At 43.5% G+C, this 15949-nt stretch overlaps 1 protein-coding gene across 8 annotated transcripts in view; it reads left to right on the top strand.

The window, feature by feature from the left end:
* Positions 1–15949, top strand: part of LOC135101211 (uncharacterized) — a 158859-nt gene that overhangs the window by 135590 nt on the left and 7320 nt on the right. For 6 of the 8 annotated variants that reach the window (XR_010269151.1, XR_010269156.1, XR_010269150.1 and 3 more), the window contains one exon: positions 15519–15720. Coding sequence is in view for 1 of the 8 variants with exons in the window: in XM_064004824.1 (XP_063860894.1) it covers positions 15519–15720 (202 nt within the window). In the remaining 7 variants the exon portion in view is untranslated. Of the gene's footprint in view, positions 1–9521; positions 10046–14916; positions 15100–15518; positions 15721–15949 lie in introns of those variants that run through there. The other 2 variants (XR_010269152.1, XR_010269154.1) reach the window with 2 other exon arrangements.

The raw sequence follows: 15949 nt of genomic DNA on the forward strand, positions 1-15949 counted from the left end.
GCCCGGAACGTGACGTTTATATGTTTTCAAGCAATAACAGTGAATATATTATTGAATATAAATAACCCTTATTGAACACTGACCTCATGAACAGGAAATTGAACTAAGTGAAAACATTGTATATGCATGGAATACACGTCAAGACGCTATCAACAACAACTGCACAGAAACTGACAGCAGCATCCATCCATTTCTGCCTCTTACATTTTTCCCTCCAATATCATCGACAAATATTCCAATAATCTTCTCAACACCTTCACATTTCAGCACAGCCTTCCTTCCTTCCTTCTTTCCTTCCTTCCTGCCAGCACCGCCTGCAGCACCACCTTTCTGCATTATATTCATGGTATCGGCCTCCTGCCCATCATGCATCTCATCACCTGGCTTCCCTGCTGCCCCTCACCCCAGCGCACCTCACTAATGAAAATACTGCCGCACCGCTCGCCAGGAAGTCACTCGCTCCTTCCACATAGATAGGCTGTCTGATTTTTACCCAGCTTTTTTTTTTTTTCTTTCATACCTCTCTTTTCTTCCCTTATTTCTCGTCTTTCCTTTTCTTTTTGCGTATTTTTCTGTTTTCTTTTTTCTCTTTCTTCGCCTTGTACTCTCTCTCTCTCTCTCTCTCTCTCTCTCTCTCTCTCCTCTCTCTCTCTCTCTCTCTCTCTCTCTCTCTCTCTCTCTCTCTCTCTCTCTCTCTCTCTCACATCACTGGTCAGGAAAAAACAAATACCTTGCTTCTCAGTGGTAGTCTGTCCTCTGAGGATTTAATTCCTTGAGCCTTAACTATTGCATTTCAAAACGGCCTTTCATGTACAGCCAACAGGGAAAGTGTCGCTTAGTCTCGTGATTAAATTGTTCTGTCATGCTGCGAGGAGTTTTAAGAGACAAAGTCTTGTGACGCCCTGAACCCTTGTGGAGGTGGACGCATGACTTGCCTGCCTCCCTTCTCTCCCTCCTGCCTGCCTTAACCTGCCTCCCCCTGTGCCTCGCTTTACAGGACTCAAGTTTTATCGGAAAAAAACACCACTTTAGCAGCGGGGAGCCTTCCCTGAAAAGGCAGCGGCTGGTTGAAATTAGTTCAGAGAGAGAGAGAGAGAGAGAGAGAGAGAGAGAGAGAGAGAGAGAGAGAGAGAGAGAGAGAGAGAGAGACATTTTTTCTTCGTACATTTTAATATTTTTGTCTTTTCTCTTGATGTCTTAACAGTATTTTCACGTGATGGTGAGGCGTCCGGTAACTGACTCATTTTTTGTCGCTAACCCTAAGCTGTAGCTTAGTCAATGCGTATGATTGAGAAGCACATGTTTGGAGTGAATCGTGTCTCCGAAATTATCTAGTTGAGGAGTTGGTGTCTGCATCACTGCCTCCGTGTATAGGTTCGTGTAACACAAGGAAATGAAAAGAAATCCATCATCTGCTTGTTTACCCAGCAGGCATCCTCGGCACATGGGAAGGCAGCGGAGGCGACACACACACACACACACACACACACACACACACACACACACACACACACACACACAAGCGTTACCTCATCATGATCTTGATTAATAGAGTGATAAGAATACTGCCTAATTATTATGATCCAACTGTTCTACTACCTCAACCCTCGTTTGGCACTGTTACGTTTTCTGTGGCGAGTTCACGTGTCTCAACCCTCAATCCTCTGGAGGGACACGTTAAGAAAGCGCAAATATTACCATTATTTTTTATACTTATACTTCCTATACAAACATTTCAGAAATATAGTTATCTGATTTTCCTGAATCGTATCATGAGAGTATTTTTTCGTCGCTTGAATGAAAGCACCAAAACTGTAAACTCAAGACGCTGGCTCACGCGCCGGGACGAGCCATCTGTATAACTGTTCATACTCCTGCCAGTGCTCCTGGACTTTCGCGGAGGGAGAATGTCCATTTTGTGTGCTGTGTGCGTTTACATGCCTAACTGAATCGCGCCTCGCGTGTGGAAGTGTTGAGGTGGGTGTGGTGTTGCGGTGGACAGGGAGCAGGAGAGCAATGTGGCGGGGCGTGAGGAGTGATAGTTGTGGGCAGAGGAGGTGGTAGTGGTGGTGATGGTGTAGTGAGCAGCATCGCCGGTGATCCTGAAGCCATGGATTGTGTTAGTGTTCCTTTGTAATTGTCTTAGCTCCTTGTTCTAGTCTTGGCCATTCCACAGTACTGTGTCGTTGCTGAAGATTCAGGAGTAGCGGGCACATGTTGCAGCCTAAACTCAAGTCGCGCTAGTTTCTTATATAGTATATTTCATAGTGTAGATGTTGTCACTTTGAGTACTTCGAATATTGAACTGCACCCCTATATCCAAAATTTAGTAAGGAGGAAGGTGATGAAAATATGTTGGAACCTTGTAACGTCACGAAACACTGGTTTGCAGCAGCCAGTTCTCTAACTAAAGTTGTCTCGCCAGATACTACTTCATTTTTTACTGGTTCCTAAAAGCTTCTAAATGTTGAATCTACTACTCATTTCAGACTCAGATTCCATGTAGCATCGTTTTTTTTTTTTCGTGAATATCTTTTAAACAAGCAGTTGGATCAGTATGACATTTTTGTTTGGCACCGTCCCCTAACTTATGACACCACTGTGCATTGCCAAATGTGTTTCATTAAGAAGTTTACTCTTGGCTTTCAAGGAGAAGCTGGAAAGAGCCGAGTAGGCATTCGGATAGGGAAGGTTTTGCGTGACGTAGTTATAACGTGATCACCAACCACTTCACCCCACACTCCCGTCTTCCCCTCGCTTCCTCCTTGTCTTCCCTCTAGCTCGTACCCTCGCAATTACTGCTTTGCACACACGTGGGCATCGTAGCATGTAGACCGTGATCTACAGCGATGAAGCTTTCCTCCCTCTTCATCGTGTGGCTATACACCTTCTATGGCAGCATGCCCTTGAGTTAGCACACTAATCTTTTCACTCATCAAGCTCCGTATAAACGGTCAAACAAGGTAGAACTGAGATAGCGATCATTTGCATAAAAATTATCCAACAATACTAATCGTTTACTTTTGCATTATCTGCCATTAGAGGCAAGTAATATGTGCATGGCTTCGTGTCTTTTGTACGAGAGAGAGGAGAGAGAGAGAGGAGAGAGAGAGAGAGAGAGAGGAGAGAGAGAGAGAGAGAGAGAGAGAGAGAGAGAGAGAGAGAGAGAGAAACGGTGGGGAAGGAGGAGGCAGGGATATGGGGTAGGAGGAAAGCAAGCAGGGAGTGAGGGGGAGACGGGAGTGGAGGGAGAGGTGGCCGGTGATACACGTCATAACTATATCACGCAAAATCTTCCCTGTTCGATTATCTACTCGGCTTTTGCCAACTTTCGTTTTGGAAGGCAAGAGTAAACTTCATAATGAAACGTTGGGCAATGCGGTGGTGTCCTAAACTAGGAAACGGTGTCAAAAGAGCAGTCCTCGCACCCACGCCATCCTACGCCAGCTCCTAGACACTGCCACGTGGCACACCCGGACACGAGGGCTTGATTTTTGGCAAGTTTTCTTCAGGGACTGGCACCTTCAGTGGGCCTTTTCTTTTATCAGTTATGCTGCCCTCGACCAGATCCCATTTTGCATAAAAAATAGGTATGTACCAATCTCTCTCTCTCTCTCTCTCTCTCTCTCTCTCTCTCTCCTCTCTCTCTCTCTTCTCTCTCTCTCTCCTCTCTCTCTCTCTCTCTCTCTCTCTCTCTCTCTCTCTCCTCCTCTCTCTCTCTCTCTCTCCTCCTGCCACTAGGTTGTAATGGTTGTAATATTAATGATTATGATAATAATAATAATAATAATAATAATAATAATAATAATAATAATAATAATAATATCAGGAACATTACAATAATTATAATAATAGTAGTCATAATGATAAACTCATTATGATATGTAGCAGTAATAATGATGGGAACTTGAATCATGAGCGATATATATTATCAGAGGTATTTACATAATGTGGATAAAATTTATCGTTAAAAATGATACCATTTGTAGTCACGGGAGCGAAAAATTCTGTACTACCCGCCATAGGAAACTTTTATATGCATGAACCAGTACACATATGTACCGTGCATGTATGCATGTATGTGTGTATGTGCCTGATTGCTAGGTTTGTACTGATGTGCTTGGAATTAAGAAAGGGAGTGCTTAGTGGGTGAGTGACGCTGAAAGAAGTGGTCAAACAAGTGAAGTCCGCGTGACATGAGGTCCACTGAGGCACTTTCCCTGAGCAAGTTAGTATCAAAGTAGTGAGGAAAAGGGATTAAATAATTTCTTTCGTTGCACCACGAAACCAAAAGGAAGATATAGTTTAGATTTAAAAGAAGAAAATAAAACCTAAAAACTACAATAGTACGTTTGGCGTTGTTTGTTGTGTGCCTGACCGCATTGAACCTGATATCTGGCGTTGTTTGTTCTATGCCCAAGACACTGACCGCATTGAACCAAGTCCCAGGACCCGGCGTTTTTCGTTATGTGTCTTCCTCACTTGCCTTGTTGTTGGCCTGTCATTGACAGAGCAAACATGTGGCCACCTTTTAAGGCCTCATTGGAGACACATTAATAATTCAAAAATTTTAAAAAAGTTAATTCAAAGCCCTAAGACAAAAAAAAAAAAAAAAAAAAAAAAAAAAAAAAATAATAAAATAATAATAATAATAATAATAATAATAATAATAATAATAAAGTAAGACTATCAGGCGTTGACCACATGCCTCGTCACAATGTCCAATCTTGGCCCTCCCGGGAATCTCCCGGTGCAAGGTTGAAGTTCTACTTCGTGCTACGCATAGTACTAATAGAATAATAAAAAATAAAAAAATGAAATATTTGAAAAGGAAACTATGATTTATTAAGAACAGACCTCTCCACAAACAAAGTAACAAAGGAAGAGAAGCCACGTAGAATGTGCGAGGCGAGGACCACAAGTAACTGAGAGAAGCAGTGGTGAGGTGGCGAAGTGTTCTGGTGGAAAGTTGAGTGAAATGTGTATAAATAATATCAAAAAAATAAATAAAAAAAATAAAGTAAAAAAAAAATTGTATGAAATGGAACTGGAGCAAGGAGAGTGTCAGTAAATAAAAGTAAATGAATCATGATAATGTGTAAGAAGATTAGAAAAAAAAAATATGTTAAGATATGGACTGTAACTCTTGAGAAAATGAACAGAGGAGGAGTGTGCGCAATCACGGTGATGGAACAGTGACGCGCAGAGCTGTAAAAGAGGCGGAGGAATGGTGCATGAACAAGCTAACATTTCAGGAGAGTAGCAGTAACTTGCCCTGGGGCGTGAGGTATTGAAATGCAGAACTGAAACTGTACGGCATGAGTGGATGAGTATCACGTGTGACCTGAACAGACTGCAGGAAGGAAGGGAGGGAAAGCAGTCTGGGCGACCTGGCTGTTGTGTTAGTGTCTCAGTCTGCGAGTGAAATAGTTATGGATGTCGCAATCAGAGAAATGAATTTGTCACGCATACATAAAATGAATGCAAAATGTGAATTAGTGCAGTTCAGGAAATTAATAAAAGTAAAGTTACTGAGGGACAAGGTGAATTTAGGTAGGGAAGGTGCTGTGTTACCAAATTTCTTCGATGTAAGGATGATGAATGGGAATGTGTTAGCTATGTGTGTGTTGGAGTACATGGCGGGAAGAAGGAAGGAACAGTAACTGTGGTGTGCATGGAAAGCTTGAAGAAAAGGCATTTTACAGAGAAGTTAGTGTGTATGTTATGGAGTGAAATGAGGAAAGCGTGAAAGTTTGGGAGTGTTGCAGGGATGTGCAATGTTCAGCCATGGGTAGAGTTTGAAGGGAATTGAAAGCCAAGGATAGAGTGTAGGAAAGCACAAATTACGCATTGATAGAGTGGAATATTATTGATTTCGGAAAGTATAGAAGGAAATAGTGAGTGTCATTAATATTGTTTCGAAAAATACGGAACTGAAAAGTTCATTGAAACAGCGGTTAGAGGATAATGTTTGAGAAGAGAAAGCTGAGCGATAAAATTTTCAGATCCATCTTAAGTAGGAACGTAGCATCTGAAGCACTGTGTGATAAGATGTAATGGACATTTAAACATCTAAAGGAGGTAGTGGTGCGCAGAGAGAGAGAGAAAGAGAGAGAGAGGAGAGAGAGAAGAGAGAGAGAGAGAGGAGAGAGAGAGAGAAGAGAGAGAGAGAGAGAGAGAGAGAGAGAGAGAGAGAGAGAGAGAGAGAGAGAGAGAGAGAGAGAGAGAGAGAGAGAGGTCCATGCAAGGAAGGGAAAGTGTTAGAATCATCAAGGCGTGTAATGAAATGAAAGCCACCGTAACATTTCGCGATGCTGTTAATTAATTTGCAGCTGTGCGACACGCGAGCAAGATCTGGACGCAGGAAGAATCAGCGAGAGTAGCGGAGAAGTCACCTCAGACTTGTGTGTGTGTGTGTGTGTGTGTGTGTGTGTGTGTGTGTGTGTGTGTGTGCGCGCGTGCCAGTACCAGTGTTAACGTGCAGGGGAATATTGGTCAGGTGTGTGGAAGTCTGAGTCGTCTTTCTCTTTGAGTCCGTTCACTAGACTGACATTGCGTGTAAGCTGAGTCGCATGAGTCAAGATTCTCCCCCCCCTTCCCTCTCTACACACACACACACACACACACACACACACACACACACACACACACACACACACACACAGGCACTCAGTCACTCAGTCGAGCTTCATTAACACAGTGGCCTCATGAATCACAGCTTTGGGGACAATTCGTAAACAGTCGAGGAGTAAAGACCACGGATGAAGAGGTGGTTCCAGTACTAAAAGGAGGTCAAAACAGGATAGATAAGCACAGATGAATGTTTTTGTTTGGAGCAAAGCAGTGTTACCAGTAAATAATGAAGAATCAAATGGTGAAGCGGTGTATGTTCAATTCAACCCGTGAGTGGTGAATGCTGTTGAATTACGCTGTCCAGTCCCCTCTTCCTGCCTCCATCGCCTCCTTCCTTCCCTCTCCCTCTCCTTGCCTCTTCGTTCCTCCTCACCTTTCTTCCCTCTCTTCTCCCCCTTCCCTAAAGGCCTGGTGATCTCTGCGCGCGTGGTGGCGACGGAGAAGCTCTAAGAATGTGGAGGAAAAATATATTTGGTGGTTCCATGTGAGAGGAATAGCAAGTGTGTGTGTTGTGTGTGTGTGTGTGTGTGTGTGTGTTGGTGTGTGTGTGTGTGTGCTGACTACACACTACCGTCCTTATATTTTTTTCTTTGATACTTTATCACTAGGAAATCAACATCCTTATATATTTACCTATCTCCATCTTTGTACGTGTCTACATACCTATCTATCTGTACGAGTATATACTCTACCTATCTTTCTACATCCTTATCCATCTATTATTCATCTATATGTCTACATACATACCTATCAATTTATCTTTCCATCCATAAATCTTTCCATGTCCATCGAGGCGTTCCATCACTCACCACCACGCACACATCTCACAACTGGCCTCACCCTGTCTCTCTCCCCCCTCGTAGCCTCCCTACTTTACACACCTGCCTCCCCTACAACACTTCCTCCTCACCCTCTCCCCAGTAACCTTCATCCTTCTCCTCTTCCCTCTTTTCTATTTCCCTTTTCCCTAAAACCCCGTCCTTATCTCTTCTATCATTCCTCATTTTATATTCTCTTTTAAACATCTCTCGTGCCTCTCTCTGTCTTACTGTTCTTCCTTCTCGCCGTCGTTCCTTCGCTCCCGCCTCGTGCTTGTGTCTACTTTCCCCCTTCCTTACATCAGACTCCCCCTTTACAATCGCAGCCACCATTGACTACTACCACCATTACACTGTAGCCTTATGCGCTCTCTCTCTCTCTCTCTCTCTCTCTCTCTCTCTCTCTCTCTCTCTCTCTCTCTCTCTCTCTCTCTCTCTCTCTCTCTCTCTCTCTCTCTCTCTCTCATATGTTCCTGCTTGTCCTTCCCATTCATGAGAGTCTGTTTCTCTTCCGGCTTCCCTGTCTTCCACGCGCCTCTCCCTTCCTCTCCCCTCCGTTTATATGACCCAGAGTTGTTACTTTTATGTTCCTCTTTAATACAAACTTCTCTTCCATTTCTCCCTCACTCTCTCTCCTTTTACACCGCGTACCTCCTTCCCTCTTTATCTCTCTCTCCTCGCTCCCTCCTCTTTTTTTTTTTTCTTTTTTTTCATCATCTGCTTCCTCCTCCTCCTCCTCACTCCTCCTTGCTGTGAACTAAGCCGGGTGTTGTTGGGATTAAGCTGGCCTGTTGGAGCTTAGTGTTGTGGTGTGTGTGTGTGTGTGTGTGTGTGTGTGTGTGTGTGTGTGTGTGTGGCATTGTAAAACGGCCTTTGTAAAGTGTGGCGGTGCTTCAGCAAGTGTTCTGGTGTCGTGTTGAGCATTCTTTTGTTCCAAATACTCATTCTCGCCTTGCATTTTTTTTTTCTCTATCTTGTGAGCTGCTCTTTCAGTTGCTAGCGTGGTGGTGTGGGTGTGTTTTGCGGATGGGTCCTGGGATGGCCTGGCAGCAGACAGAGATGAGGTGAAAAGGCTGATGCTGATGATGATTGTTGATGATGGTAGTGGTGGCGATTATAATATGTTTGTTTGAGCTTTCGCCCTTCATTTCTTCGTCCATTCCGCCGACACACTATGCAGCTTTCTCTTCTTGCATCACGCAGATCATGGGAGCTAAACTGGTCCCAACTATTTTTGGAGCACCCAGTTATTTTCTGTGTGGAGAGTGACGCGTGAACGGTTTTTTTCCTTCCGTCAGTTTCTTTCGTGGCCCGTGACCAGTGTTTTGTCCACGCGTGTAAGAAAGGCAGTTTGAAATCATGCCTGCCTGTTATTCCTGGACAGCGTGACGGCAGGCGGGGGTGAGGACAGGTGGTGGGGATTCGCTTGCCCCACTCACCACATTTTGTCTCTTCTCTTGTGTTACACATGTTGCCACTTTTTTTTTTTTTTTTTCGTTTCTTCTTCTTCTTCATGTGTGCATTTTCTGTTTCATGTTCCCAGCTTTAGAAATGTGTGTCAAGGTTTCCCACACTCAATGACACCAAGCAATTTGCTCTGTCCCCTTTCACAGTAAGCGTTTGCAACTCTGATTATTTAGTTATTTTTATTTTTTTCTTACTTAGTTTTTCTGAGTATCTATTTTGTGTGTGCATTTTCTATATCTAATTTCTGTTTCATGTTTACTGCTTATCAGTTTCCGGGAATTCATAAATATGGATGACAGTTATCTGACTATTTTTGTTTTCATTATCATTCATTATTGTTATTATTATTATTGTTATTGTTATTATTATTATTATGTTATCATTATTGTTATTATTATTATTATTATTTCTCTCTCTCTCTCTCTCTCTCTCTCTCTCTCTCTCTCTCTCTCTCTCTCTCTCTCTCTCTCTCTCTCTCTCTCTCTCTCTCTATATATATATATATATATATACGAGTATATATATATATATATATATATATATATATATATATATATATATATATATATATATATGAATGAAAACGACTCGTCAAAAAGAGCGATTCCGTATAAGGACGTAATTGTAGGACAAAGAATTTATTTATTTATTTATTTTCATGATGTGTATTATCTGTTTTGTTTCCAAATTCATGTTTTTTGCCAAGTTTTTTACCAAATTAGCGTTTTTTTTTTTTTCTCCTACAATTTCCACAACACGTCCAGGGTTATGTTTTCTATTAGGTTTCATTACACTCTTCTCCGCGTCCTAGTCAGAAAAGCGCGCCACATGCGCTGGGTTGTCACTCTCCGGTCTGTAGTCCTCGTCACAGTTCCGCGAATGTTTCTCCTGCGCACCTTCCCGCAGTGGCGCCGCAAAGATGGTCCTGGGAAGGTTGCTGCTTCTCCTACCACCACCACCACCACCACCACCACCACCACCACCACCACCACTACTACTACTACTACTACTACTACTACTACTACTACTACTACTGCTACTACTGCTGCTTCCAACACCGTCACTACCACCACTGCTGCTGAATAACAGGACATTGTTAAAAGTCAAGCATAAACCTTGGACGGCAGGTAAACTCGAGTTGACAAAAAGGATTCTCTCTCTCTCTCTCTCTCTCTCTCTCTCTCTCTCTCTCTCTCTCTCTCTCTCTCTCTCTCTCTCTCTCTCTCTCTCTCTCTCTCTCTCTCTCTCTCTCTCTCTCTCTCTCTCTCTCTCTCTCTCTCTCTCTCTCTCGTTTTCGTCGCGGTGTTAATTAAATGTTCTAGTTCAGGCGGAGGAAAACGGGGAGTCATTTAAGTAGATGACTGCATTCTTTTATTCTTTTCTTTTAATGTGCAGCCTCAGCGGAAGGGAGCAGCGGTAATTGAACCAAGGTGCAAATTTTAGTTTTCTTTCCTTTCCCCCAGTTTTCCCTCTATTCTCTGTTCCTGCATACAAATAGCCTTATGTATTTGCGTGTGTGAACACTGATTTAATTTGAATATATATATATATATATATATATATATATATATATATATATATATATATATATATATATATATATATATATATATATATATATATATATATATATATATATATATATATATATATATTAGAATTTCTATTTATGATTTTGCCTGTATACTACTACTGCTGCTGCTACTACTACTACTACCACTATGCTAATACTAATACTATTACTACAACTACTACTGCTGCGACTACTTTATGTAAGAGGGTCACTGGCTAAGGGCAATAGAAAATTTTGTAAAGCCCGCTTGAGCGCCAGTTCCCAAAGTGGGATAATATGGGATAATTAAATACTGAAGGAAAAGTGCCTTGGAATCTCACTTGAAAAAAATTCAAGAGATAGGAGGGTGAAAATATAGAAGTAGGTAGTGAGTTTTAGAGTTTACCAGAGAAGGAAATGAATGGCTGAAAAATCTTGCATTAGAAAGGTGGATAGAATAAGGGATGAGAGAAAGTAGAGATTTGCGCAGCGAGGCCGTGGGAGGAGGGAAGGCATGCAGTTTACAAGATCAGAAGAGCAGTTAGCGTGACAATATTGATAGAATAGAGCAAGAGATGCAACATTGCGGCGATGAGAGTGAGGCTGAAGACAGTCAGGCTATTACTACTACTACTACTACTACTACTACTACTACTACTACTACTACTACTACTACTACTACTACTACTACTACTACTTACTATATAGTCTGTGTGTGTGTGTGTGTGTGTGTGTCTTCAGCTCCATCTCTTCCAACATTATCACCATTAGTTTTTCATTCTCTTTTATCTAATGTTATGCAGCATTTTTTTTTTCATTATTATTAATATATTTTCCTCGCCCTGCGATTCCTTCCTTCATTGCCATTCCGCGGGTTTCTTTTCAGTATGTTTGTCTTTTTCCTCTGTCTGTCTGGATTCTTTGTCTTTCCGTGACTCTCTCTCTCTCTCTCTCTCTCTCTCTCTCTCTCTCTCTCTCTCTCTCTCTCTCTCTCTCTCTCTCTCTCTCTCTCTCTCTCTCTCTCTCTCTCTCTCTCTCTCTCATACGGCTGAAGTGATGAGCGGGACGGAAGGAGTCCTTTACTGTACTATTTTCTCCTTCACACCTGCAATTTAGATTCGTAGTCAAGAAGTCAGGTCCTCATTGGCTGAAAGATCTCTTATCTGCACTTGCCATGTACATTCCTCTTCTTCGTTCGTCCTCGTCCTCGTCTCCACCTTCATTCTAGTACCGTCCTTCACCCTTCTTCTTTTTCTCAGCCTGTCCCTCCACCTCGTCTCCGGCATCTGTTTGTTACTTGCAACTAACCTGATTCCCATTGTCCCCTTTTGTAAATCATACGAGCTGCCGCCTGAATGCCCCTCGCCTTTCCGTCTCCTGATTCTGTCTGTCTGTCTGTCTTGTCTGTCCGTCTTCTCCTTGTTACTGGTGAGCTGGGTGCCTGTCGTTTGTTTGTGTGTGTTGCCTCGTCTGTCTGTTTCTGGAAATTGTATCTTCATTCTTTTTTTGTTGTTTGTTTTGTTCCCGTCTTCGTCTTCATCGTCTTCCTTCTCTTCCTCGGTCTCGTTCTTGATTTTTGTTTATCTATATTTTCTTTTATTCTGAGTTTTATCTTCCTCCTCCTCCTCTCTTCTCAGTCTTTCCTAGATCTTTATATACTTTTTTTGCAGTTACCATACAACTCACTAATAATATTGAAAATAAAAGTGTGTGTGCGTGAGAGAGAGAGAGAGAGAGAGAGAGAGAGAGAGAGAGAGAGAGAGAGAGAGAGAGAGAGAGAGAGAGAGAGAGAGAAATATCTACCCTCTATTCACCTTTCACTTGTCTTCCGTTGCTTCTCCTTATTTGTACCCTACCACTCCTACACCACGCCTCACCCTCCTTCCCTCCTCCTTCCTCCCTCCACCTCATATAGTAGTAGTAGTTAGTGTTTTCTTAAGCCTTCCTCTATTACGGTTACCTTCACTTCTCCATTCCTTTCTTTTCTTCCTGTCTTCCCATTACAACACAATTTTCTTCTGTTCACCACGTCTGGCAACCCTCGATTCCTGTCTTTTCCTATTTTTTCCTTTGTTCCTCCTCTCTTTTTCTCCTTTCTCTTTCTTATTCCTTCTGTTTCCCACTCCGTCTCTTTGCCTTTTCCTTTCTCCTCTTCTCTCTTCTCTTTGTTTCTGCGTCCCTCCTTCCATCCTTTTCTCTCCCTTCCCTCCTCCCTCTCTCTGACTTTCGTTCACCCACCCTCTAACTGTGCCCCCTCTCCCTCATTTCCTCCCTCTCTCCCTCCTGCCGCAGTCGCCGAAGGTGGTGGTTCAGGCGGCGTCTCTCGGGACCTTGTTATCCTTCACAATCCTGCGAGTGGAAATCTTACCCTCCCTTTGAGCCCTGAGCGGCGTGGCGGAGGGAGAGGGAGGAAGGGAGAGGAAGGGAAAAAAGTAAGGTGAAAGACTGAATGGGATAGGCTAGGTCAGAGAGGAAAGAGAAATGAAGAAAAGAAAGCTAATAAGAGGATATGAAAGAGAGAGGGGAGAGTGTAAGGGTTATGGAGAAAGATGGAAAGGGATGGATTGGGTAAAAAAGAGGGAGAGGGAAGGGAGGAAAAGATGAGTAACAAGAGAACGAGGTGGAATAGATGAAGAGTGGCACTGAGAGGAGAAACGAAGGGGGAGGAGAGACGCTTTGAATGAGAGAGAGAGAGAGAGAGAGAGAGAGAGAGAGAGAGAGAGAGAGAGAGAGAGAGAGAGAGAGAGAGAGAGAGAGCATATATGGAAAGAGGAGGAGGAGAAGGAGACACCGGCAGTAATAAATCAAATGAAAGTTGGTGATTCAGTAAGCCAGTAATTTAGTTTCTCACCATCCTCTCCTCATACTGTTACTTTATTCCTTTATTTCCTCCTCCTCCTCCTCCTCCTCCTCCTCCTTCCAGTGCCGGGGTGGTGACCTTGTCCAGACACACACACATCTGTTTCCAGTCTTTGTGCCACTCTGTCATTAAGTGCTTGTTTCTTATCTTTGTTTCAGTGCCTGTTTTGTCTCCATCAGTAAATACTCATCTCGTATTATATCTGTGTGAAAAAGTGCTTGTTTCTTATCTTTGTTTCAGTGCCTGTTTTGTCTCCATCAGTAAATACTCATCTCGTATTATATCTGTGTGAAAAAGACTGGTTAAGAGCTACGAAAAATTGATAGAAACCCTTAATTTCATCCCTCGAAAAAGTAATCAAAATATTTTCGATCAAGTTTCGCCACTTTCTCAAACTTGTCTGAGGGATGAACTGACTTGAGGGTGTGTGAGTCATTAAGTGCATCGCGATATAACTGAAGAATCCACGTCACATTGTTTTGTGAGTGGTGCTCATTACTGATGTTGTGAATAAGAAGAGATTAGCGAGAAGCGCTACGCATGGTGACAGGACGAGCACCGCGGTGACCATCGGGTGGGTGAACACGGGGGATGGTGACAGGACCAGCACCGCGCCGAAATTCGCGTGGAGGAAGGGAATGGATGCTTTAATATGGAATCGGTGCTTTTTTAGTCGTATGTTATTGGTACTTAAAGTTTTTGAGAGGCTGCTTCACTTTCTTTCGAGGGGCAGAAAATAACGCCACCAGACAGGCAAGGGAAGGGATGAGGAAGTGGGAGAAAAAGAAGGGAAAGGGGAGGGAAGACAGGGAAAGGCAATGAAGTGATTATTACTAACGAATGCTATTCATGATCTTCTCTCCGGATCAGATGGGGAGGAAAGGAGCGAAGGACAGGGAAAGGGAAGAAAAAAAAGGGAACAGGAAGAGGAATGAGACGGAGAAGAGGGAAGGGAGGAGAGGGAGAAGATTGGTAAATTGGCAGTGAATCAGTGGAAGATACAAACATGTAACTGAAACCAGAGTGAAGGAAAACTACAAGTAAATGGCAAAGGAAATAGCTGATGATGAAACTGAGGAAACTCGCCTTTTGACATTAGAAAGCAAGCAAACGAGAGAGAGAGAGAGAGAGAGAGAGAGAGAGAGAGAGAGAGAGAGAGAGAGAGAGAGAGAGAGAGAGAGAGAGAGAGAGAGAGAGCTCAATCTGTAAGGGGAAGGAGCACGCTTGCCCTGCGCCTGAGTGAGCAATGCGGGAATAAACAGCGAAGAAAACAAAGGTTAATTAACAAGGTGAATTAGCTGCGCCAGACCATCAGTTCACGGAGCAACGACTGATTGCATTTTCTCTTTCATTCCTTTGTTACCATTTTTTATTTCATTGGTAGCTGTTAACGTGCCGTTTTTCTATTATAATTCAGTTCTAATGCTTTGAGAGTGTTTTCTAATTTCCACAGTTTTTTTTTTGTGTGAATTTGTTGTGTGTGTGTGTGTGTGTGTGTGTGTGTGTGTGTGTGTGTGTGTGTGTGTGTCTGTGTGTGTGTGTATTCCTCTCTCTCTCTCTCTCTCTCTCTCTCTCTCTCTCTGCAGTAACGCAAACACCTACCGCCGCAACCGCCTCCCCCAGCTCGCCAGTCCCCAAGGTTGTCTCTCTCCGAGGCAACACACACACGGGCCTCCCTCCTCCCCCACCTGCCTCAACACACCTTTCACCTCCTCAGTCTAGTGGGGAACTCAGCTTAAGAGGATCTGTTCACCAGGAAGACAAGAAGAGTAAACACCGTCTTTTCTCCCTCTCTGAGCATGAGTGAAGAGAGGCGGCGTGAGGCAAGAGGGAGGGTGATGGGGACGTGAGGGAGGAGAGGTGAGAGGCAGGGAGAGTGGTGGATGACTGGAAGGGAGAGGAGAGGGGTGAGTGATGGAGGGAGAGTAGTAGGTGGGGGAGAGAAGGGAGAGGCGAGAGAGAGACGTGTTTGTGAGAGTACAGGAATGAGAAACGAAACGTCTCATGACGAGAGAGAGAGAGAGAGAGAGAGAGAGAGAGAGAGAGAGAGAGAGAGAGAGAGAGAGAGAGAGAGAGAGAGAGAACCATATTCTGAAAATGTATATATATGCTTCTTCCCAAATTTTGCATTTCACACACTTCATAATGGCTCAGAATACGGCCTCACTAACCTGATCTCCTCCTCTAGTCACTGGTGCCACGGGTGACTCAGGGCCTGGCAAGACTCGGCGTAATAAGGCGTCCCGTCACTCCTGTACAGCAGAGGCCAGCAGATCGTACCCTTACGCAGTCCATGATGTGACTCTCCAGCACCACCACTGCCTTCACGCCGGCGCCCCTTCTATTCCTGGCCAGGACCACGCCGCCGCCTCTCGCCACGATAGACAAAGGTGAGGAGCCATCGCCCTTACTTTTTTTTTTTTTTTTTATGTAGGAAGGATACTGGCCAAGGGCAACAAAAATCTAATAAAAAAAATGCCCACTGAAATGCCAGTCCCCTGCTTTAGCTGATATAGTGCATTTCATCACAAACAACTCATCGGATTTGCTGCTGTTTATTTCTTGTGCCCATCTGTACCCGAGTGTTATATCCATTTTATCACCACCACCATCACCACC

The sequence above is a fragment of the Scylla paramamosain genome, chromosome 6 (assembly GCF_035594125.1).
Source record: "Scylla paramamosain isolate STU-SP2022 chromosome 6, ASM3559412v1, whole genome shotgun sequence".
In the NCBI taxonomy this organism is placed as follows: Eukaryota; Metazoa; Arthropoda; class Malacostraca; order Decapoda; family Portunidae; genus Scylla; species Scylla paramamosain.